Here is a 23,210-nt window from a genome sequence, read left to right as displayed (position 1 = left end):
AGAGCAGATATGAAATTCCCTCAGGCTGACACACGATATTATCGTAATGCTTATCCATATCAATGAACACACCAGCTTTATGCTTGTGATATTATCCGAAACTTCACTAATCTATCTTTGTTTCTATCACTGTTTGAATGAATTAGTTGCACAGTACTAGATGTTATTGCACTTTTATCTGAACATGCCCTCCTATTCTCATTTCAACCAATGTAGGCTAGCTTGTACATTGAACTTAGATGTTTTTGTTTGCACCACTGATATTGTCGTGTGTGTCCTCCTGTGGTAGAAAGCATTTGTAGGTTAAGCTAGTTTGTCTGATAAGCCCTGTAGCAGGGAGGGGTAGGTGTGGATCACACCGTGGCTCGTGTGTAACATCTGCTCGTGAAGGCTCTTAAAGGGAGAGTCCATTAATGACAAACCAGCTGAATTGGGTTTAACTGTGTATAAATGTGTAGCCCTGGACTCTCCATTTCTGATGATAGCGCGCTGGTAGTGTGGCGTTGTCAGTGGATGTTCTTGTAGTGCCACACCTCCAACAATGGAAAGGAATTGATGGGAATGAATTGTAATGCAAAGGTTGAGCTTGATTCTCATTGGCTGCTGAAGATGGTAAATGTTCGTCAAAGAGCTCAACTCAAACGTTTGGTTAACGTCAGATCCTGCGTATGTGTAATTGCAGGTCGTACTGCGCAGCTCAGCTGCTCTGAATGTGTGAGTACAGCGTTGTGTGGGTGTCACAGCTGGCTGTTAAATAGCTGTCTGAGCATTTAGTCCCATTCAAAGCTTCTCATCCTCAGGCAGTCGCAATTTGTCCCCATCGTCCCCTGTCAGCATGACAGAATGTATTTCACTTATCTCCTGCCCATACTGGAAGTCAGCTCCTCTCACCTTAACCGCAGATATAGTCGCCTTTCCTTTCCTTTCCTTTCCTTTCCTTTCCCTTTCTTTCCTCTTACTCTCGAGTGAGCCACAACTCATCTACCGCCTCCACTGTGAGTGATTCCCTCAGCTCAGCCACTCATTTGTCACTATCCATCAGTCCTCCTCCCTCCCTGTTTTTCCCTGTTCTCCGCTCGAGGCATGGCCTGTCGGAATTGCTGACAGAAGCACAAAGGGTGTGTTGCCTCCTGTGGAATTTACCATCCATCTGCTTCCTCCTTATTCCTTCAGCAAGGTCTCCTTGAGCCCCTTTCTCTTTCTCCTTCTGTGGCTGTGCTTGCCTGGTCAGTTTGTATCCCTGTTCCAGGAGGATGTAAAGAGATTTGACCCTCTGCCAGGTTATTTGATGTCACATTATTTAGCGTAGATGATGACGCAGTTCAGTTACATCTTACGTACTGCTGACTTTGCCTGGAAGTGGGGGATGTGTGCTCCAGTAGCTATTTTAAACAGACACCACAGAGAGGCAGGAGCTTTGCTGCTGTCCGTCCTTGTACTTGGCCAGGGATTTTCCTTTTCTGAGCCATACCTGCTGGAGAGACGTATGAAAAATTCTGGCTCTATTGTTTTTTTCTGTTGTGATGACTTTGCTGCTGTAAAAGCCACTGAATGAGGCTCTGGCTCAGTTTCACACTTATGTGACTGCAAAGTCATACTGCCCTGGCTCCCCTCTTAAGGGAAATAAGGCAAAGGCCTGCTGTTTTCAATTAGGAGAGTTACTGTTCCCACTATGCAGGCTATTATTATTTCATAAGCATCACCTGGAGCATGAGCGCAGTCAGACAGGGGCATGGAGCTGTCAAACTAATCTGAACCACCCACATGGAATCAGTGTTGATTATTTTCAACCAAGAAAGCATTCGAGTACTCGGTTGTCAACATGTTTGTGTATTAGCCCTGTGATAGACTGGTGACCTGTATAGTTTGTACTCATCTTCATTTTGCCCAGTATATGCTTAGTCAAGTGCCAGAGAAGCTTTCCGAAGAACTGAATAAAATGATTAACTGCTAACACCTATTTTTTTTTGCCTTTTTGTTTACCTGATGTCTAAGCTGCTTTCTTCATCCATATAAGCATCAAGTCTTGTGTTGTTTTTGTACGAAAATATTTGAATATAATAGTTAGATGTATTTAGAGTAGAGCTGAAATGGTCAGTTGATTAATTGATTAGTCAATGGAGAGAAAATTAATCAGCAACAGTTTTAAAAAGTCCACATTTATAGATTTTTGGGGGTGTCTTTTGACTTCATCAGAAATTCTAACAGTTGAGAGATGATAGAAAGTGAAGGGAAATAGAGGAGAATATAAATCAAAGGTTAAAGTTCAGACTTCATTGGTGGCATCTGAAGCCATTGGGATGACCCGTTTGTCATATTTAAAGCAAAAATGACAGAAATTTGCAGCTTATATTAGTGTACTATGAGAGAAAATTGAATATTTTTTGGAATTCAAGCTGCTCATCTAACAAAGCAAACATCTGAAGACATCCCCTTTTGTTCTTGGAAGCTGTAATTGTCGCAATGTTCACTATATTCTGACCTAATAAAGCAAATGAATAATGAACAAATCCAGAGAATACATCAAATGACTTGACTTTCAGATTCTTGGAGGGATTTAAGAATACATGGCTAATCTGTCAGTTACTAGCAGTCTAAGTCTGCTCAAAGTGAATGGCATGCGGAGCCGTGTGAAGTGGCAGCGAAAGATGCTGCAGGGTTTATGTAAGTTTAATAGGGTCTGAGCAGTGAGAAAATGTATTCATTCATTAAACAGTGTGGGCCTAGTTGGCAAATTCCTTCTGACCCTGAAAACGGCAATACTCCCATCTTATGATGAATTTGCTGTGGACCAAGACAGCAGAGACACCTTCAATAACTGAGGCTGCGTTTTCTGGTGTCACTGTGATTCCTGCAACACAGATTGCTTCTAAAGGAAACTTTCTGGATGTATTGCCTTGATTGGTCGGATTTGTCTTTCTTGGAAAGACTACCTGAGCTTTTTGACCTTTGTTTCTGAGGCACTGTGGAGCTTCTGTAGTGAGGGGCATTTTAATTATTAAATAGGCGTAGCATCGTGGAAATGCTGTACAACCGCTACAGCTCTCCTTTTAGTGAACGCATTCGAGGAGCGATTGTGCAAATAATGAGAAGGGATACGGTCAGTGTGTTTGATTACCTGCATGATTTACTAACAGGCGTCTTGTACTGAAAATGTTCTGCCTCGAGAAGCAGGTGCAAATTTGCTCTACACTATTAAGGCACGGTTGTGGTCGTGGAATAATCGTTCCATTTCATTCTGCTTTCCTGTTACAGACTCGTCTATAAATCAGAGACATTATTATCTCACTAATAAATAAGGGAAGCTCTGTCTGCTCTTTGCTTCTTTCAACAAACGCGCATCCAGTCTACTTCGGACTTCCCCAGCAAGGAGTTCAGACCATTTGCTTCCTGTATGCAGAGCTGAAGTCACTGCTTTTGCTAGACAACATCATTAAAGGCAAATGTTTGATGTTCCATGATGTCTATCTCCAATAAGAGCCACACAGACATTGGCAGAACTAGCTGTGGAATAATGTGTCATAATTTAAGATCCTAAAATTAATTAATTAGTGCATCTGTAATACGTGTTCTATGACTGCTTTTATTTAAGAAGTCTGTATTTCCATATGCCTGTTTTATGAATGTCCTTTACTGAGGTTGAAGCTCGATTGCACTTCTTCCATTCTGCCTGGTGTGTAATTCTGCCCTCCATTTCTTCAAGGTTTGTATGTCACAGATTGTAAAGTTGTGCTGCAGCAAAACTGTAACATGTTCAGCTCCAAAATCACATCAGTGTGTGATTATTGCTTTCCTTGCAAGGTAGGAAAAAATAGTTCTCCTCACTCCTCTCCAGGGTTTCTCCACAGACGCCTTTCTGTTTCCTCCATGTTTTAACATTCAGTGGGCAGCCTGGTAGAAAAACACTCATTTTCGGTACAGTTTTGAGCCAGATCAGCAGCTGCAGGCTGTGTTATTTGCTGCATTGTACTTTACAAAAGGCTACGGCTGCCGCTGTGTGTCTATCAGTTTTTTTTCTGTCAGCATTCGTCTGGACCTCCAGTCGCTTTGCAAAGTACTTTGCTTTGAAACCACACGTGGTGCGATGTCACACTGTGCATAACCCATCAAGCCACATTTTGTGTTGATGTAATGGTAAATGATGGAGTGCACCTAACTATATAATCACCTGTGTACCCAAGGCTGCAACACACACCAGTAGTGCAACATCGTCTGTATTCCGTCTTTTCATTTTAATGGCAGTGTAGGTGTCGAAGATAGGCAAGCCTAAGATACAAGCAGGGATAAATGCAGTGTGACACAGCATTTAGACGAAGGCAGGTGACAACCACTTTCTAAAGTATATAACTGACTTGCAGGTAAGTTTGCTTTGCTGCTGTTAGTGAATTTAGGTAGCAATTATCATGTGCAATTTCCTGAAAGCCTGTCTTGTGAATAATTTGCTCAACAGCTTCATGGTCATGGGACAATGTAATACAAACGTGTAGGTGTGCAGAGAAAAACAAGTCACTCATCTGTCACCTTCCAAAGGGACACCAGAGATCGATTTGAAGACTGGGTTTCAGCTCGACGCTCACCAAAGATGCTTTCATTACATCTGCAGGTGTCTGTAGATCTTTCTGTGCAGGTGTTTGACTGACGGGAGCAACGGTGACCTACGCTGTTGTGCAACTATGTTCCTTCTGTAGTTAGAACAGATTACCTTCTACTGAGTCACCACCGCCGGCGAAGATGCTGCTCTCAGCAATAACAAGGCAGCGCACAGGAGTCGGGATGATCACCACCCTGTTTATTTCTTTTGTCAGTTCCACACCCGTGACTCCACATGTGCTCCTCTCCACAGTCCGTAAAAGGACCTCGCTCTCTCTCTTGGCAGACAGCTTTCACTGTATTTTGAGGATCAGCAAGGATCACTAAGCTCGGTTCTGATCTGGGAGCTCAGTAATGAAAAACATGCTGAAATTGCATAAGAGTTTGAGCAGTTGTGTGCATGTGTGTGTGTCATTTTGCCGAGAGGACTGTGCTGTTTTTAGCTTTGCCCAGAGAACAGGGTGCTGCAGCTCTAACCCTGACTGTTCCTCCACGAGCAGCAAGACCTCCCTGTGGGACTATTGCACGCAGCCACTTTTAGCAAATCAATCCAACGGTATTAATACCTTCCAAACCTTCCCACTAATGAGTGCGCGCAAGATAATGTTAATTGAATCCTTGAACACAGAAATATTAATTACTACTACTTCTCATCTGTATTTGTACTGACTCAGTCTACGTATTGACTCATGCAGTGGGCAGGCATCACATTCTGCATAGCTGACTGTCAGGAGTTGCTGTTTTATTGACTCTTGGTCGTGTATGTGTGTGAGTACCTGTGATGTGTTTAAAAACCTGCTGCTATCACTGGACTTGGCTGAGAAGCTACATCCCCCTTTAATGAAGACAGCTCTCTCTGCATCCCCTCACCTTGAATTTCCATTTCAAAGTCCACCGAGCTTTAAGGCCTCTCCGAGGGAAAAATTACACTTTCATACCCACCTGTTCCATTAGTCCAGTCCAAAGTGTGAAATTAGGATGTAACTGTCGCGGGCTCCTCCAAACGGCAGTGAGATTTAGACTGGAGCCATTAGCTGCTGTCAGCAACCGCCGGGCCAGTCATTTCAGCCACTTTTCACTGTCAATTTGAATATCAAATAAGGTTGGTTTGGACGGCAAAAGTGGGTGGTAATGTGGATTACGGACAGGTAGAGGTGGGCAATGTGATGTCTTTGTTGTAGGTGGTCTTACTCTGGCACATGATCTGGTTTTCAGAGGAATCGTACAGATTGCGTCATAGCAGTGCTGTCATAACTTTCCTGCTCCACATGAACAAAGCAAAAGCGTAACTGGTTGTGACACAATTGGGGTGATGCTCATTGGACGCACGACTCATCTCTGTAACTTATTTTGTAAACAGAAGGGCATGGCAGACAGACGAATAAGAGCAACAAGCAGACCAACATCTTGAAAGAAGCCACAAAGAATACCATCAGGAGCAGGATTAGGAAATCTGAGATTAGCCTCAAGTTAAAGTGGCAGGTTTTGTATCCAGGCAACCACAGGCACAAGTAATCATGTGATCAGTTAAGTTTAACTACATTTGTGGTGAGAATCGTGGATTGTTATTCTACCCTGAAAGACCGATATGTGATCTTTACGTGATCTGCTGCTCCTATTGGCAACCCAGTACCATTAGAGAAACAACCCTGTAGTAATCAGCCAGTGTCTATATAATGCTTTAACAGAGTTTGACCTTTACGACCAGTTGCCCCAGTGCAGAACCAGAACAGACAGATCTAGCAAGAAAAACAGACAGACGCCCTCTTGGCTTCCACCTGTCCTTGCATTAGTGCCATCTTATCCTGATAATCCAGACAGTTAGTCTAGTGGCCTGGAGAGACTGGGATTGAGATTAGGGATAGTAAAGAAGCAGTGACTGATTTGGCTGGGTTTGTATGTGGCCTGCTGTCTGTCTGTGTGACACTAACTAAAACCTCAGGAGATTCAGGTTTTGTGTGGGAGAACCACAGCGAAGCCTGGCGTCCTGGGAGGGAGTGTTTCCAGCTCTGAAAATGGCTCAAAGTAATTGATGCATTACAGCTCAGCAATAGTTTGTTGTCTCATGAATATCATCCCTAATTCTGTTTCTTGTGGCATCAGTTTTCTCTTCAAAATACCCAGTTCAAATTGTCTGGCAGACCTTCAGGTGAACTTCAGTCCATCAGTGCTGGTCTTAATTAGCTCAAGGATGCTGTCATCTAACTAGTTTAGTTCGGTAAATACAAACTCTGGTGCGGTTTATTTATGGGGGTCATATTGTCAATCTAACCCTGGTGCAGACTAAAAAAAACAAAACAAACCAAGACCATTTGAAAAGGAGGGCCTGGAGCAGTTCAGTCTAAAAGCAAACCCCAGAGTTTTGTGGCAGTAGATGTGATTTTAGCAGGAATTAGTTGGATCGTGAACTGTTTGGTAAGCATTGTAATCTAGTCAAAGAACGTGTTTATGCACATTTTGCATAAACACATAACTGTGGTGAAGTTAATGTGCAATAGCGTGTCAGTACAAGGTTTTGCCGTGTGAAATCAAGAAGTCAAAGGCAGGTAGAACTGTTGTTTGTTGTGCATGATCCCCGTTAGTGCACTTTGGCATGCAACTAGCAAATGGCAAAGGCTGCAATTTAGGGTATGCAAGGGGTAACTTTTAAATAGTGACACTATTACTGTTATTTATGATCTTTTCAATTCAAGCAGATTAAGACTTTCATGGGTAGTTTATGTCTGTTGATCAATATTTATTACGTAGTTCAGGGCGGTGACTGACATAAGCCCAGTTTCATTATTTAATAGCCACACTTCTTATATTTTGTAGTAAGTCTGTTCAGAGTTTAGACTGCCACTTAAAAAATTAAATCACAAATTGTGTGTCAGAAAAAGCACAGTTACGTATTTTCCCAAATTGCTCGACCCTATCTGTTGGTATATGACTATACAAGGTGCTGTGCCCTTTCCTCGACCTGTGATCTGTTTAGAATTTTTTTTAGTGAGCTCTTTGTGACAAGAAGATAAATTTAAGAAGTAATAAAGTATCGTATAACGTGCAGTCGGGGACATTTCTCCATATAGGTCCATGTGAGGCTGTCTTCTGATGAATGTCTGTACCAAATTTCATGGCAATCCTTCAAATATTTTTTGAGATATTTCTGTCTTGTCTGGAGCAGTGGTTTAAAAACCCAAGGCTCGGTATGTAAGGGAATGAAACTGAGCGAACAAGTAGTGGATAAGCTGTAACAAGCAATTACAGCAGTTAATCAACTATATAAAGCAGCACTTTGCAGCTTTCCCGTTGATTAACCAATTGATTATTGAATTAGTCGCCTCACTTGTATTACTCAAGTATTTCTAGCAATGGTTCTTTAGGTAAATAAAGGTTGTTGTGTTTATATTTGCCTGTATGCAGACTCTATTGCGCATTACTCATCATCTAGCCTCAAGCTAAGGGTCTCAAAGGGAGGTGTTTTTTTTTTTTTTTTCTGAGCCAGCTGCTGCCAGGAAGCTTTTTATTAAACCTGCTTCCTTGCTCGGTGGTATTGATCATAATGGCTGACTTGGCGTAGTAAAAAGCTGTCCTCTCCAGCCGCCCACTCTCTCTACTGTATTAAGCAAAGTGTATGATGTGCATTGACAACAGAGGACAGAGTGGCCTTCCCTCTCTGTGCACAGTGTTGTTCAGTAATTCAAAGGAATGCTGAAGGGAATACGTTGTAGAGAGAAAGCTGTGGATTTGCACCGGCACCATCGTTCCAGTTTTAGTCATGGTAACGTATTTAGAGCTGGCTTCCACCAAATTTCCTTCTGTGATGTGTACTTATTACTGACAGTGTGTGTGTGTGTTCTCTGCCTGTGTTTGCCGTTGTGTACGTGTGTGTGTTTACATGCAGGAGCGGTAAGGATAAGCTGTAAGGATATTATTCTGCCAGGGTGCCGTAATTGCGAGGAACATTTAAAGCCTCTTTGAAAAGCTTAGCATTACGAAGTTGATGGCTCTTTAATTATGAGGGTTGCCATCCAAGAAGTTGATTGAGGACAAATGGCTAGTGTGGGGGAAATTATAGACATTAGATTCACACGCAGATATTACACCAGTGTCCTGACAACTTGAGAGATGGATTCGCTTTGGATTGCTGGGACAGAAACCAGGGTGCTGTGACACATAAACACCGCATCAATGTGTTTGATCAATGTCTGCCATTTGCACCGGGTTGCTTTGACGTGAACCACCTTAGAGCTTGTTGGCAACGGCGGGTGGAATTTCAGAGAGAAAATGAATGTAAAAGTTTGAAGGGATGTGTGTAATGAAAATTAATTAGGCAGGTTTTTCTTATTCGGACAGAACCACACTGGCTTTGAGGCTTTATGCTAAACTAAGCCAAGCTAATAATCCATTGGCTCCAGCTTCATTGTTATATTGGTTAATAGAGCTGGGTGGTATAGCAGAAAAAAATACCACAATAAAATGTTTAATGTCAATGCATATTGGTAGTTATTGTTGATTTTTAATGACTTGGCATTTGTGATGAAAGTGAAAGATTATTTTGAATTATGGTTATAATGATCTCACCTTGATACACAGTAAGTAAGGAAAGCAAGTCAAACCTGGAAGTGAAGCTGCTGCACTGCGCCAAGGCTAGCCTCCTGGTAACTGGTCTGGACAAGGTGTCACTGGACAGACACCTTTAGGTCTGTCAGCCCTCTGAGTAGGCATTGGTGGTGGTGGACACGAGGTCGTGAGTTTTTAGACTGCAAGGTCCATCTTGTAAGGGCAACAACTGCTCCTAGCCTCTAGCAGTGGAGGTCTGCAGGCACAGACGGGGGTTGGTAGATGTGTAAGCAGCGTGTCTTGGGAGACCATCATGGAAGTTGTGGCGAAGGCAGAGGGGGTCCAGTATCAAGAAATATGATGGATTGCTTATGAGCCAATGAGGCAGCACACTTAGGGTTTGATCATACATGTGAACTTTCAATTTCTGTGATGTGCTGTCATGGCAGTTCGAAGCATTTAAGTGAAAGTATTGAACATTCTATAGAACAATTTTCTTTTTGCTATTTATGAATATTGCCGTTGTTTTCTCACACAGGCCTATGTATTATTATATATAGTATAGACACATGTGAGGGTGGTTTCAAACAGTAAGTATTCCTTTAAACTTTCTTTTCGAAACCCAAGTATCACTTGTTGCTTTTCCATTGCCTCTGATCTGTTCTTGTCTAGACAGTGTTATGGCAGCGTTACGAGTTCATTACAGAGACAGTAAAAATAAAGCCTGCACAGAGTTATCAGCAGCCAGGAGATCATTATATGTGTGCGCCAAGTAAACATCACAATATGAATATCATCAAGGACCCGATAAGACTCAGTGTTGTGCATCCAAACACACTCAGGTTGTTTTGCTACCTCCACTTATCTATTCTGGGCCGACGCCAGCGACGGAGGATGAGGACCTCACTGGTAGACTGGTGCGCTCATGGAAAAATCCACAGCCTGCTAGCAACTGAGATCAAGGGCTCAAGGGTGGAATGGCCTCATGACACTGATTTGGGATCAGTTTGCCTTCTCTAAACAGCAGCCATCACTGTTGCGTAATGCTCTTGATTGGCGTTAACCAGACTGTTGGTAACCGTGAATTAACATATCCTAAAAACAAAAAAGCAGGTTCTCGAGGTGTTCTGTCTGTCTGAACTTCTGCAGCATCCTGGACATGAGGGAACAAATGGGTCTTTCTTCTGAAACATCCACACGTTGTTGTTTTTGGGGATAATGTTACAATCCCACAGATTTGTTCACCCGACAAAATACTGTCACAAGAGCTGCCTGTATATTTTACTCCACGTCGTACTGAGTAGGCTGCCTTGTTGATTTTTCTGCTCTTTTAAAATTGACAGACGGATGGATTTGGGCTTTCTGTAGGTCAGGTCAGACGCACTTTGACACAATAATCAAATGCTGCTTTGTTGTGACATGAAAAATTAACACCCAATCAATAGCTGGAGCACCATCTCACCTAGACTCTGCCAAGATAACAGTCATTTCAGAGACTTAGCTCATCCTCAGGGAGTCCCGGTATTGATCAGCGCCGTCAGTAAGGCCCATCAATGCTGTCTACAGTATGTGATGGTAACACAATTAGGTGACAGTTTTTATTGTTAATTCATTTTGTGGCTGAGGGGCACTGAGATACCACATAGATCGGATCTTTTTTTTTTTAATGTGCAAAAAGTACAAACTAAAAGAGAAGTAAGGCTGCTTAGAAAATGCAAATGTAGAACTGTAGTAAGCAGAAAAAACTAAATCATTTCAGTATTCAGCCTGACCAGCATTTGTATTTAAAATAGCACAGATTCTCCTGGTACACCTGCACAGTTTTTTCATGGTACCTGGCAAGTAGGTTGCTAATTAATTGTACAACTTAATAATCTGTGTTTTAGGTAGCTGACTACCTCTAGAGTGTGTTTTGATGGACTTTAATTTCACTGGTTCGTCAGTTTCTCTTGTTGCGTCACATTTTATTTTGCTTTTTTTTTTCTTCATGCATGCATGCTTGTGTTAATGAGTGAGCTACCAGCTGTAGTCTGTATGCACATGTATGTGTACATTGCACCGTATATACTGCTGTGTGGCTGTGCTAATGCCCTATTTAACAACAACATGAGAGGACATGTGGAAAGCAGCATCTGTCTGTTGATTCCAGGCACACGTGCTTTCGTCATAAAAATACTGGTTGACCTCAATTTGGGGCACCATGGAAACAAGAGGGAGGAAAAGTGTGTGTGTGTGTGTGAAGAATATCAACATGAGGCAAGAGCAGATACGTCTTTATATATATATCTACTGTATACTGCCGAAGTCAAGGACACGTAAAGTATTACAGGTCATTATAACCGCTTAGTATCACAGATGTCACATTAATGTAAAAGATCTTAATAGAGAAGTGCTATAAATTTGGAAATGTCATTTAGAAATGGGGCAAAGACATTCTACCCCTTGTTGGATTCAAGCCATCCATAGTGTCGTCCCCCCCAGCAGTCAGTAGGCCTCTTAGGATCTGTACTATCCTGCACATTGTAAAGCAAGTTTGGACAAGGATCCATTTTACGTGTGTTTGCGTGCTTTATGACTTTTTATATGGCCGTGTTAGTGTTGCAGACATTTCATTTTTATATGCTGTGCTGTTCTTCTTATGGTGCTTTTACAACTACATCAGCAGTGGGTATTAAGGATTTTATCATGTTTTGTCACAGTTGGACTGTGTCAAATCCTTTTTTTTTTTGAGGTTAGGAGTGACTTTCCAGTGGGTGTGATGAACTGTTTGCTGACATACTTAAATGCCTACAGGCAGTGTAAACTTAGGATGCACTGAAGCGAAACATGACTCTTTTAATGAAACTATCAAAGACCTCCCACTACCCAGGAAATCGACTTTGAAATGTGTCAGAAGCAAGGTACCCTTATAATGAAGGGGAAAAAAATCGAGATGTGTAGCTTGTGTACATGTCCATATGATGTTTGGTATTTTTATGTGCTAGAAGACGTGAGTAAAATAAGCATTTCCACCTTGAAACTACATGTACTGATGGCAGCGTCAAAAACACGGATTAAACACATGTAGGAACCCTGTCCTGTTAACGTGCAGGATGGAGCTTTCCGGACCATTTTTCTTCTTCAGATTTGGTTTCCAGTTTCAACATGCATGGCTGAATTACTAAACTATGACAACCTATCATTATGTAGCATAGAGTGGTTTTGTAATGTCTGAGCAGAAGTGTAGGTGAGCTGGTGTGCTGGAGCTGGTGGATGGAGAGTGAGGCAAGGGTTTCATGGATCCAACAGTTTAGACTTAGATCTAAGCTGTTTTAAGGCAGGGTGGGATTTTTGTCATGAAAAAAACCTTTGAAAAATGTAACTTTGTTGCACAGAGTTGAGGTTTTTTTTTAGTTTAATTAATGACCAGACTTGGATGCATATAGACAGAGTAAACTTGGAATGCACTGAGGCGATGCATTACATTTTGAATAATTATTTAATCTAAGAAAATGTTCTGGTCTGTAGTTTAGCAGAAATGTGTTTGCAGCAACCAGGAGCTGCTGAAGCCGTCACATGAACTGTGGTGTGAACACGTGCTCCTATTCATGCATTAAACACAGGATTTATTCGTTAAAATGGCGTAAATAAATCTGTGTCTCACTTCGCCTCGCATGACTATCACCAGGCGGTAATGGACCTCCCTCCTCGGGGTTGTAAGAATAAGCCATAAACCAACACATCGCAGCAGAGCTAGGCAACAGACTGAGCTAGAAGCTATTTATTTGGAAAGGTCTATTTGTTGTTCCATCCCCTGAAGAACTCTACAGCCTGCTGCAGCATGCTGGTGGAGCAGGAGCCATTTTTCCTCATGTCCTCATTCTGCAGCCTCTTAACATTCAATCACAAGGGTGGCTGTTATCAGTAAATGGAGGGACGGTAACACAGATGGCATGGTATCACATAGGACTCCTGTAGTCAGGGTAGAGCATTTTTTGTTTTTTTTTTTAAACAGGAAAATCACCATTAGATATTCAAAAACATTAGCTGACAAATATAGTTAATGGTAGAGTTTTGTTCTCACAGATGTGCTGACTTATTCCCTCAACATCCCCCAAAATATCTTCTTCCTCCGCGCCTCTTTGATTGACTTAATATGCGCTCGTTATCTTTATGTTTCTTAGTTTTCTGTTATTACATCAGTCAAGAATTACATGAAAAGCTGCAGGGCACCATGGTTTTGCACTCCCAATTAGTTGCTTGTAATGATAATATAATTACATTTCTTTTTGGCATAAACACCAATTAAATAGCTACAATTTGAAATGCTAGTTTTGCTCCTATTCACGCTTTCACACGTCTCCGCTCTCCCGTAATTTATTTTCTTCGCAGTAATGGCATTCAGTCTGGTTTTACTTCATGTCGTGATGGCGGGGGTAATAAATGAAGTTATTAAGTGAATCCAGTTTATGAATTTCAATTTGACTAAAAGATTCGAAGATGATATACAGTTTGTGAAAAGCTTCTGAAGTACATCACAGGCTGCTGCTGCTGCTTAATGCACGATCTGAACAAATACATATTGATAGCGGCTTGTCACAAAGTCAGCCATCCAGCTGCACTGTGTGGGTCCAAATTGCTCCGTGCGACTTGGTTGAACTGTCATGGTGGTGGTTTGCTTTGATTTTTAAGCAGGGAGCACATGCATGAACTCATACATGGTCAATCAATACACACACTCCCAGTTTCTTAAAAACAACACTCGCATACCTCTGTGTGCGTTCACACTCTTAAGGGCTGTCTGAACAGGTGCAGGCATGTGGAAAGAAAGAGATGGGATTAGATACATGGCATACGCTCACACATACAAATGCATAGGGAACAGGCGCTTTGACGTGACAGAAGAGACATGACAGAACCACACGAAGCCAGCCAATCACATGCATGTGCACACGGACACGAGTGAATAGTGAGGCATGGTGGAAAACAGGAGAGCCTCCTCTGTAATTATCTGCATTGCAAACATTCCTTCATCAGCATGTTTTTTTTCTCTCTTGCCCAAATTTTCTTCCCTGGATGTTCCAGCTTGCAGGAACCTCTTATTGGCACGCTTTGGTTTTGCTCATCTCACTGCGAATATGTGTGTGACAGAGGGAGGGAGATAGCGAGACGGAGCAGGAGGAGGGGTGGCAAACTGGCTATTCAGTGGCTCAGTCACATGGGCATCCACGAGAGGCAGGCAGGCAGACACAGAGACTGGAGAGGCTGGTTATCGGTTCAGCTGCAAACACAGAGTCAAGCTGCGAGGATGCTATCGCTCTCCTGAGCGACATGGAGGTCATACGGGTTAGCTGTTAGTGTCTCAGCTGGGGAGGAACACACTGAATCATAGTGTTCTGGTTAGAGGAGGAAGTCTCCAAAGAGTCCAGACAGAAAGTCATGGTTAATCTCAATGTCATCATTTAGCCTGTTGTGGCTTCATCACAAGAATGTCTTGAACTGGGAGTCATTAAAAAGATAGATAGACAGGTAGACACTTTGTTCAGCCTCTTGGGGAATTTCAAGGTGTCCAATAGCTCACACATCAAGGTGAGCACTGTGCTGGTAGAATTAAAAAAAACAAAATAAAAAACACTTAGGAAACACTTACAGAACATGTACCTACAAGATACATTGAGTTGCTGCCACTCCGGGCTTTTGTTTTCATTATTTTTAACTCCTAATACCACATTATTCACCACGTGTTGACTGAATATTGGCATTATCTATATTCGCATTTTTCCAGTAGTCAGTAGAGCAATTTTTGAACCAATTCCTTATCAAATAAATTGATGAAAAATGTGCTTCTTTGGCTCTGAAGCAAATGCCTCTCTTTATCTATAATCAGCACTCTGTGGCCTCGAGCGATGTCGCACCCAAACTTCTATCTGGTTACACATCATGTCATAAATAACAGCCTATAAACACTGACGGATAACTGTTAAAAAGTTCTCTGTTAATTCAACATGTGTAAAAGATAAATAAGCAAATGCATTTTGTGCTAGAGTTTGTGTCATTCTACACTTTAAACACAGAGATCTTCATTTTTACTGCTAATCTGTAGCTGTTCTCAATATTGGTTTTCCTTGATTACAAATGATTAAAGTCGATATCGGCCTTGAAACAAAAGACACATATCAATTGATCCCTACTGTTTCCATACAAAAGCTTTAATTACTTTTTCTAAAGGCTTTTCTGAGAAACCACACCTGATTTTATGTTCCTTATAGATGATTATGTCCTATCGATTGTGAGAACATATTATCTAGTCACAAATACAAAATTGCTGTCAAAAAAAAATAAACCAGCTGTCTAACAGTTTGTACAATAATCAGATTGTAGCCACTGATTTGTTGCGTGAAAAATTGAAGATGCTTGAAAAGTTTTTAATTCAAACATTAGATTTTAACAAACAAAACAAGCTTTAAAAAGTAGCTCAAGTGCCACTGTACAATCCTCTCCCACCTGAATGACCAGAATTATTCACGCAGGCAAACGTTTTCTGGTTGCCTTGCTCTGTAGCATCGGTTACTATTGAAACCATCCCCTGCTGTGTCATGCACTCCTCCCCCCCCCCTAGCTTCTCTTCTTTTGTTTTAATGGGGTGCATGTGCAGCAGTTGGTGATAAAAGAAAATCTCATCCGCTGTAATCAAATCCACCATCATGACATAAGCAATAAGGAAACTGTTTCTCAGCAGTATGGGAGCTGTTGTTACTTTACTGACACGGTGCTGTGAGAACATCTTTTTAATATTGCCGCTCCATCTGGTGCCTGAAAGTGTTTAAATATGAGGACTGTCTCATCTCATCAATCGTATCTGTGTCTTGATTTATTTATTTTCAACAGTCAAACCGCGACGCTGCGGTTTCTTCATAAATCCCACCATCTGGGCGACTGACAATGATAATAGTTATGATAATAACTGTGCGTGAGTGAGGCTGATTAATTCCTTCTCTGTCTGAAGTCCTCTCTCATCCCCTCTCTCCGTCTCTCTCCAATCTTTCGTTCGCTCATCTTGTGTCCTCTCTTTCCTGACTTCCTCACCCTTCTCTCGGTTATTATGCAGAGTGTTATATGTCTGTAATTATGCATCTATTTCAAGACGTCCTGGTGAAAACAGTCCTGTGATTGCCTTTCTCTGCTGCCTGCATCCTGTTATTAGGCTAGAAATTATAATAACATAGCAGATGTAAGGCTGCTTTGGTTCTGAGATTTACTAGACGTAGTAGTGTGTGCAAATAGCATTTATTGGTTTCATCGTGGATGATGTTTCGTTAGCCTTGTAAAGAGTGCTGAAGAGTGCTCGCATGTAGCACTGGAACAAACTATTATCAGGCTGAAATGTTCTTCACTTGTATAGAAAGTGTCTTGTGATCAACCTGTTTGGTCTTTTCTGTTAAGATTTATGCATGGTTATGTATCTATGTTTATCTTTCACCTCATTTGTAAGTTTGATCAGATTTGCTTTTGAGTGGAAATTGCTTATCACATATATTTGAGCTCGTCTTGGCTTGGCCCACAGTGTAAAGTGTTTTTATTTTACACGACAGTCGTGACTTGACAATCTGACCCTTAACAATCTGAAAACCTCGCTATCCAACAGGATTTTAGGAAAAATGAACAGAACCCATTAGAAATAGCCTTAACATACTGACAGCCTTGGCTCCAGACTCTGACATGACATTTTAAGTCACAAATAAGGATAATTATCTGACTTAACAATTGGACAGATTTACTTACCTTTGATGTCAGCCGACGGGCCTGTGCACAAGCACACTGGTCAGTTAGCCATGAAATCCAGTGATGCGTAGTGTTCTAACAATACACTAGTTATCAGAACAACTAGAAACAATAAATATTAACAACAAATGACCCTTCAAGCATCAAGCCCTCCTTGTATCTCGACCTTGAAAGAGGACTCTGTGAGAACCACACTAGCAGGTCTGTACAGCTGTGTTTAGGCAGAAATATCAGGGGTCACCAGAAGAATTAAGTCTCCGGGAACTGTAAATGTCTGCATAAGTCTTCATATTTCAAATTGTTACCATGGACCTAAATGGTCAAAATAGTCAACCCTGTCTTTCAAAAACTAAATTCCTTTACAACTAAACCTCAGTCCGATTTACATTTAGAGAGAAATGTATTTTCTCCCCAAAAGGTAAGACTGTGTCGTAGCAATGTGAGCTTCTAGTTTGACGGAGCAACAATGTCTACCAAGTAGTTCGGAGGGGAGGTTGGCGGTCAGCAGCAGGGCTTCCACAAGGAGACTAGGGTTGCCTCCTGTGTGGAGTCGTTACTGTTAGACTTGTTTTTGTTTTCACTTCAGTTTAGTCACCAAAATTACACGGTAAGGCTTCGGAAGATCTCATGCTTTGGTTGACACTTTTACAACAATAACTATCTGTTAGGCGCTTGGTTAAGATTTGGTGCCAAACTGACTTGGTTAGGTTTAAGAAAATAACCCAGTTTGGTATGAAATACACACCATGTTTCAAGCTCCTCCATTTTCAGGGTTACCAGGATGAGTCTCTATCCAACTTGTATATTATCGTTTGGCTGAAAAGCAGTAAAGCAACTAAAAAATTGGCAGAGATGTGTTGATGTGAAACTAGTGATATATAGTCAAGCATTACTGAGAATGCTGTTTATTTGCACCAGAATGTTGTTGTTTTTTTTGGAGACAGAGCTGAAATGCTGGATTATCTAACTGACCGTCAGACAGAATGATGATGTCTGATGCCACGCTGGCAAAAAAATGGCTGAAAAAAACCCCCACATTCAGTCCCACACACACACAAAGCTTTACAAAGGACTTGGTGCCCTTGTAGCTCCTCCAGCAAACCCCTGCTTCTGTTTGACACTCTTATTACATAATGTGGGGCTGCTGCGTCCACCCTTTGGGATTCATCTTTGTCACAGAGAGCACTAATGATGCTGAGTAATGGAGTCTTTCCAACGCACAGCGACTGACGAACCAATCTCTGACCCTCTGTCCCCCCCCTTTTTTTCCCTCTCTTTCAGACGCTGCTGCTAAGAAAGCCTTCATCACAGAGGTGAGCCACCATCTGTCCCTGTGATCATCTCCTCTAGTTACCTTTTGATTACTCACATCAATATCTGCTTCCTCGCTGCCAAACCCACCACACCATAAAGGTTTCATCTGGGGATGGAGCTCAATTAACATTTGACTCAATTAATTTTCTCCCACACACATCAGTACTAACGACGTAACACCAGACAGAACAACGTATTTAAAAAGCGTTAGAATTCTTCTTTTTGCGGACTGCTTGGCTCACATGGTCTTAATCCGTTCTGAAGAATCCCCTTCATGTCACACTTCACATACTGTTCAGTACATTAAAGCAAACCTATAAAACCATTACACAATTTGTTTAATTGGAGTCTGGTGAGTATTTAAATCTACTTAAATGCCCATTTAAAACCCCCCAAAAAAACCTTACATTCCATGGAACAGCACCGGAGGTATTTACATCGGATGAGATCCAAAACATCCGATGCAGCTTCTACAACTAAAGCATTATCTAAATCAGATTAAATTACAAATCGAGCAGACCTCATGCTATGCACAGTTTGGGTTTGATTGATTAAGGAGCTAAAGTTACACTAATTAAAGATCCCGAGGAACCAAATGAGCCAAAGTTGGAATGCCGTTTCAAAATTAGCACCTGGTCTGCTCGGAGAAAAACATCAAAGCTCTCATTCGTCGATGCCGGGCCACTCTGCACTCTTTGATATTTAAATTATCGGCGATAATGAACAGGTGCAAACACTCCTGTCCTGTAATAGTAGTCTGCTGTTGTCTCTTTCATCAGATGCCCTCATCCTCAGGCCAGCCTGGCCAGGGAAAGAAGATTGGCCACAGAGGGGTGGATGCATCAGGGGAAACTACTTACAAGAAGGTGCGATAGACGGAACATGGATTAGCTGTGATTTAGTTTGTAGTTCTAAACATGTAAAGAGAGAAATATCTTCTTACTGTGTATATATAATTACAGGCTACATTCTACTGAATACTTCGTTTTGTAATTGTAGACAATCAGGACATTCTGAGGGGGTTATTAAAAGCCCAAGTACTCCAATCATCTCCCTCTTCCTCCCTCCCTTCCCTCTGCAGACCACATCATCAGCCTTGAAAGGTGCCATCCAGCTTGGCATCGGTTACACAGTGGGCAACCTGAGCTCCAAGCCAGAGAGAGATGTGTTGATGCAGGACTTCTACGTGGTGGAGAGCATCTTCTTCCCCAGGTAACTGCCCCCACCAAAGCCCTCTGCCACACCGAACTGGGATGCCGTGGTTTTAATGTGTGTTTCTTCTGTATTTTAGTGAAGGCAGCAATCTCACTCCCGCCCATCATTTCCCGGACTTCCGCTTTAAAACTTACGCTCCTGTGGCCTTCCGCTACTTCAGAGAACTTTTTGGCATCAGGCCGGATGACTACCTGGTAAGATTTCACTCCCTCTGTATTAATTAAAGTCTCTCGGAAATCCTCAGATTAGAACTTCGTCGTGAAAGTTTGAAGCAGAAAGATGTAAAGGCGGAAATTTGATTTAAGAAAAAAAAAGAAATTAATAAGGGTGGAAATTGTTAATAAGTTAAGAGAGCGCCGAGAAGGGAGGGATGAGGACAAGAAGCCATCAGACAGCAAAGACGGAGAGAGAGGTTTTTCAGGAAGTTAGGAAAGGACGATGTGCAGCGTGTCTCTCCCCATCAGCAAGGAGAACCTGGAGGCGGCCCTGAGCCGTCTAGCTGCATATAGATACACTGCTTAGTCAGTGTTTATGCATGCTCCGTGTGCACTAACCACGTGGAAGCACCGCATCACGCCTGCCGTCCGCTCTTCTCTCTCCGTCAGCCTGTGGTCACTCATCACCATATGTCCACACAGGTCATACGAGGACATTTCATCACCACTTTGCGACGTTATTAATATTTTAAATCTGGTTACGATAAAGGCATGAATCAGTTTATTAGAAATAAAAAAATCAAGATCAAAACCAAGCATGTATTCTATTCATTCCTCCCTATCTTTCCCAGCTTGTTACACGTTTGGTTGTTTGTACCAACGTTACATAACATCGTGTGGACTGGATGCTCTAATTGACTCTAATTGATAGATGGTGTTACTAATTAGAGGGCTTGGGTTCCTGTGACACTTAATCTTTTCCAGAGGTGGTCCAGTCACTTCACATTTGTAGTGGTAGTAGTAGAGCAGCTTACATTCCTGTGTTTTTTTTTCTACACCTTTCCACAACAGATTAGTCCACTTTTTAGAGCAGCTTTCCCATCGTGGCCTTAATGAGGTGTTTGGGAGGAGCACCTTTACATAAGCTGCGCTGTGTTCTCATTTATTTCTGTGCAACACATTTGGCATGCGCACTGGGTGTAACCAGGGTTCTGAGTGGGGAACAAAAAAAATCTTTCAGTACTACTGCCAGGTCAAGTCCAGGGCCTATAAAGTAACTCCAGAAACACCACTAAAGCAACAAATGAGAGCCAAACCTGAACCTGCATGTGCAATAAATGTCTAAATATGTATAGAAATACTGGAAATGATCCTTGTGTGACTTCAGTATGTAAGGTTAGTCCAGTCGACACATGAGTCATAGTCTGTGACCGGCCTCCTGATCTTTCACTGGCTGTCAGCAGGCTCCTGGTTGGAAACTTTGACCTTTTCCAAACTGATGAGCAGTTGTGAGCTGGTGTTCACAGGCAGCTCATGTTGTTGGTTAATGCTCACATGTTGCCTTCTAGCAGCGATGCTGTTTCCACACATGCACAATGGCAACTACAGATTTTTTACATTATCTGTTTATTAGGTTATATATTAAAATAGTTGGTTTAATTGCCCAGTTTTACAAGCTGAACAGCAAGCAGTGTCTGGGTGTTTTTTTGCTTTGTGTACTTACTATGGGCTCATTTTTCACTGCAGTATTTATTTCTGCACCTCTACGGAGACAGCACAATTATAGGTAGAGGAGTGCAGTAAAACAAAGTTATAAAGCCATAAATCCATCCATTAATTATCGATACACCGCTTAATCCTCACTAGGGATCCCAGCTGACTTAGGGTGAAGGCAGGGGACACCCTGGACAGGTCACCAGTCTATCACAGGGCTACACTTAGAGACAGACAACCAAGCACACTCACATTCACACCTACGGACAATTTAGAATCACCAATTAACCTCAACATGTTTTTGGACCTTGTGGGAAGAAGCCGGAGAATCCGGAGAGAACCCACGCTGCACGGGGAGAACATGTAAACAAGCCATAAATCCTGAAGAAAAAAACAAACACTGAATTTCTTTTACTATTCATTTTACAAAAATGGAAAAAACCTGTAATCAACAGGTACAACATTATTCCAAATGCCCCCAGATGCTTCCACTGCCGGAAAACAATGGCAACTGTCCTTGCTATAGATATTTTACTATTTAAACTTTAAATTAGTTTCAGCACTTGTCTCCTCTCTGACTAAACAAAGCTTGCAGTTCAGCTGAAAACTCCCTGATGTTTTATCACATCAGCTCACTCACTAATTGCTTCATGGTTGTGACAAGGAATGTAGTTTTGTGTTTTTATTTTCTAGTTTTTTACAAAATCGCTTTATTGCTAACTGTTCATTGTTGATGAATTTTTAAATGAGCTTTGTAAAATAGAGGGATTTTGATAAAATATGACAGTTTTAAACTCGGATTTGGTTTAGATTTCCCTTAAAAATGGCCCATCAGAGATGAGTAGTTCAAGGACTGTCAGATGCGAGATGGTGTAATTTTGGTACATTTGTTTATGTGTTTTGAGGTTCAAACATACACATTTGTTTAGTGTTCAGCATCATATAGAACAAACAAAGCAATAAATTCTCACATGAGGCTGGAACCACTGAGTGTTTTATTTTAGAAAACTGATAAAAAAAATTATTAGTTAATCATTTAAATAGCTGCAGAATAATTTTCTCTGTCCATCAACTAGTTGATTAATTGCTGCAGCTCTTGATGCTAATTATGTGATTTGACAGACGGAAGGAGTTCACTTGTTCGGCTTGTTCCAAAGAATAAGAAAACTGACAAACCAACAGACAGTTCCAACGATCCTGCCTTAGTGTTGTGTTTCAGAAGTAAAGCGGTGGGTAAACATGCTGCAGCAGTTAAGTAGTCTGTTAAGCAGCGCTTTCTGTTAAAGGTTTAAGGTTGTTTGATCAAATCTACAAAGAAAATTACCTGTCTGTTAAATTAGACTACGTGATGTGAAGATTAAGAGTCGACTTTTAAGCACCACTGCTTGTAAGTTCGAGTTTTCTTTCTCAGTTTTTTTAGATTTTCCTCTGGTCCTGTTTAGCTTTTATGTAAAAAAATAAAAAATAAAATACTAAATTAAATGTCTGACTTGTTCCCAGAACATTGTGTGGGCAGCTTTTAAGCAGCACAGATAAAAAGGAGTGAATGGGCTGATTAGCTGAACAAATCACCACATCAGCAGGAGACTGATGTGTGTATTAACAAAACTGGAGTTTGAAAGCATTGTCATTATTTGAAATCTAAATGAGGCTGACTTACGTGTACGTGCCACCTCTGTTCTAGTACACCTCATTCTGTACTTGTTCCTTAATTTGCCGTCAGTCTATTTCTTTAACAGTCATTTTGTTTCTCCTCATAATTCCACCATAATGTGTTTTTCTGCACGTCTCACTTGGGATATTTTATTGAGATTGAAGCTTTGGCCTGATTTCACAGCGTGTACATCTCGGCATGCTGTTGTTTGCGTTTGATATACTGTGTTTACGAAGTGAGCTGATTATCAGCGCTACAGGCAACTCCTAATTTACAGATTTTGATCCAAGAGAGCTGTTGCCAGAATGGTATGTTTCATTAATGTGCTGTTGAGAGATCAGAGAAGTCTTTTCATTTTTTTTTTTACCTTTTCTTTTTGCTGCCTACATTTACATGGGCTTTGATATACTAGATGAGATTTTCAGGTCCACAGGGGAGATACTGTGTGAGGTGAAACGTAAAGGTGAATACTAGTGTTCTGAAAA

The 23,210-nt window shown here is 41.5% G+C and overlaps 1 protein-coding gene across 1 annotated transcript in view; it reads left to right on the top strand.

Moving 5' to 3' along the window:
* pip5k1ca (phosphatidylinositol-4-phosphate 5-kinase, type I, gamma a) overlaps positions 1 to 23,210 on the top strand; it is a 54,771-nt gene that overhangs the window by 3,689 nt on the left and 27,872 nt on the right. Inside the window, exons 2-5 of the mRNA XM_008300044.1 lie at positions 18,175 to 18,206; positions 18,987 to 19,073; positions 19,289 to 19,419; positions 19,499 to 19,616. Coding sequence (XP_008298266.1) covers positions 18,175 to 18,206; positions 18,987 to 19,073; positions 19,289 to 19,419; positions 19,499 to 19,616 — 368 coding nt within the window. The remainder of the gene's footprint in view (positions 1 to 18,174; positions 18,207 to 18,986; positions 19,074 to 19,288; positions 19,420 to 19,498; positions 19,617 to 23,210) is intronic.

The sequence above is a fragment of the Stegastes partitus genome, unplaced genomic scaffold, assembly GCF_000690725.1.
Source record: "Stegastes partitus isolate 25-593 unplaced genomic scaffold, Stegastes_partitus-1.0.2 Scaffold33, whole genome shotgun sequence".
NCBI classification, from domain to species: Eukaryota; Metazoa; Chordata; class Actinopteri; family Pomacentridae; genus Stegastes; species Stegastes partitus.
This window is presented reverse-complemented; position numbering and strand designations above follow the sequence as displayed.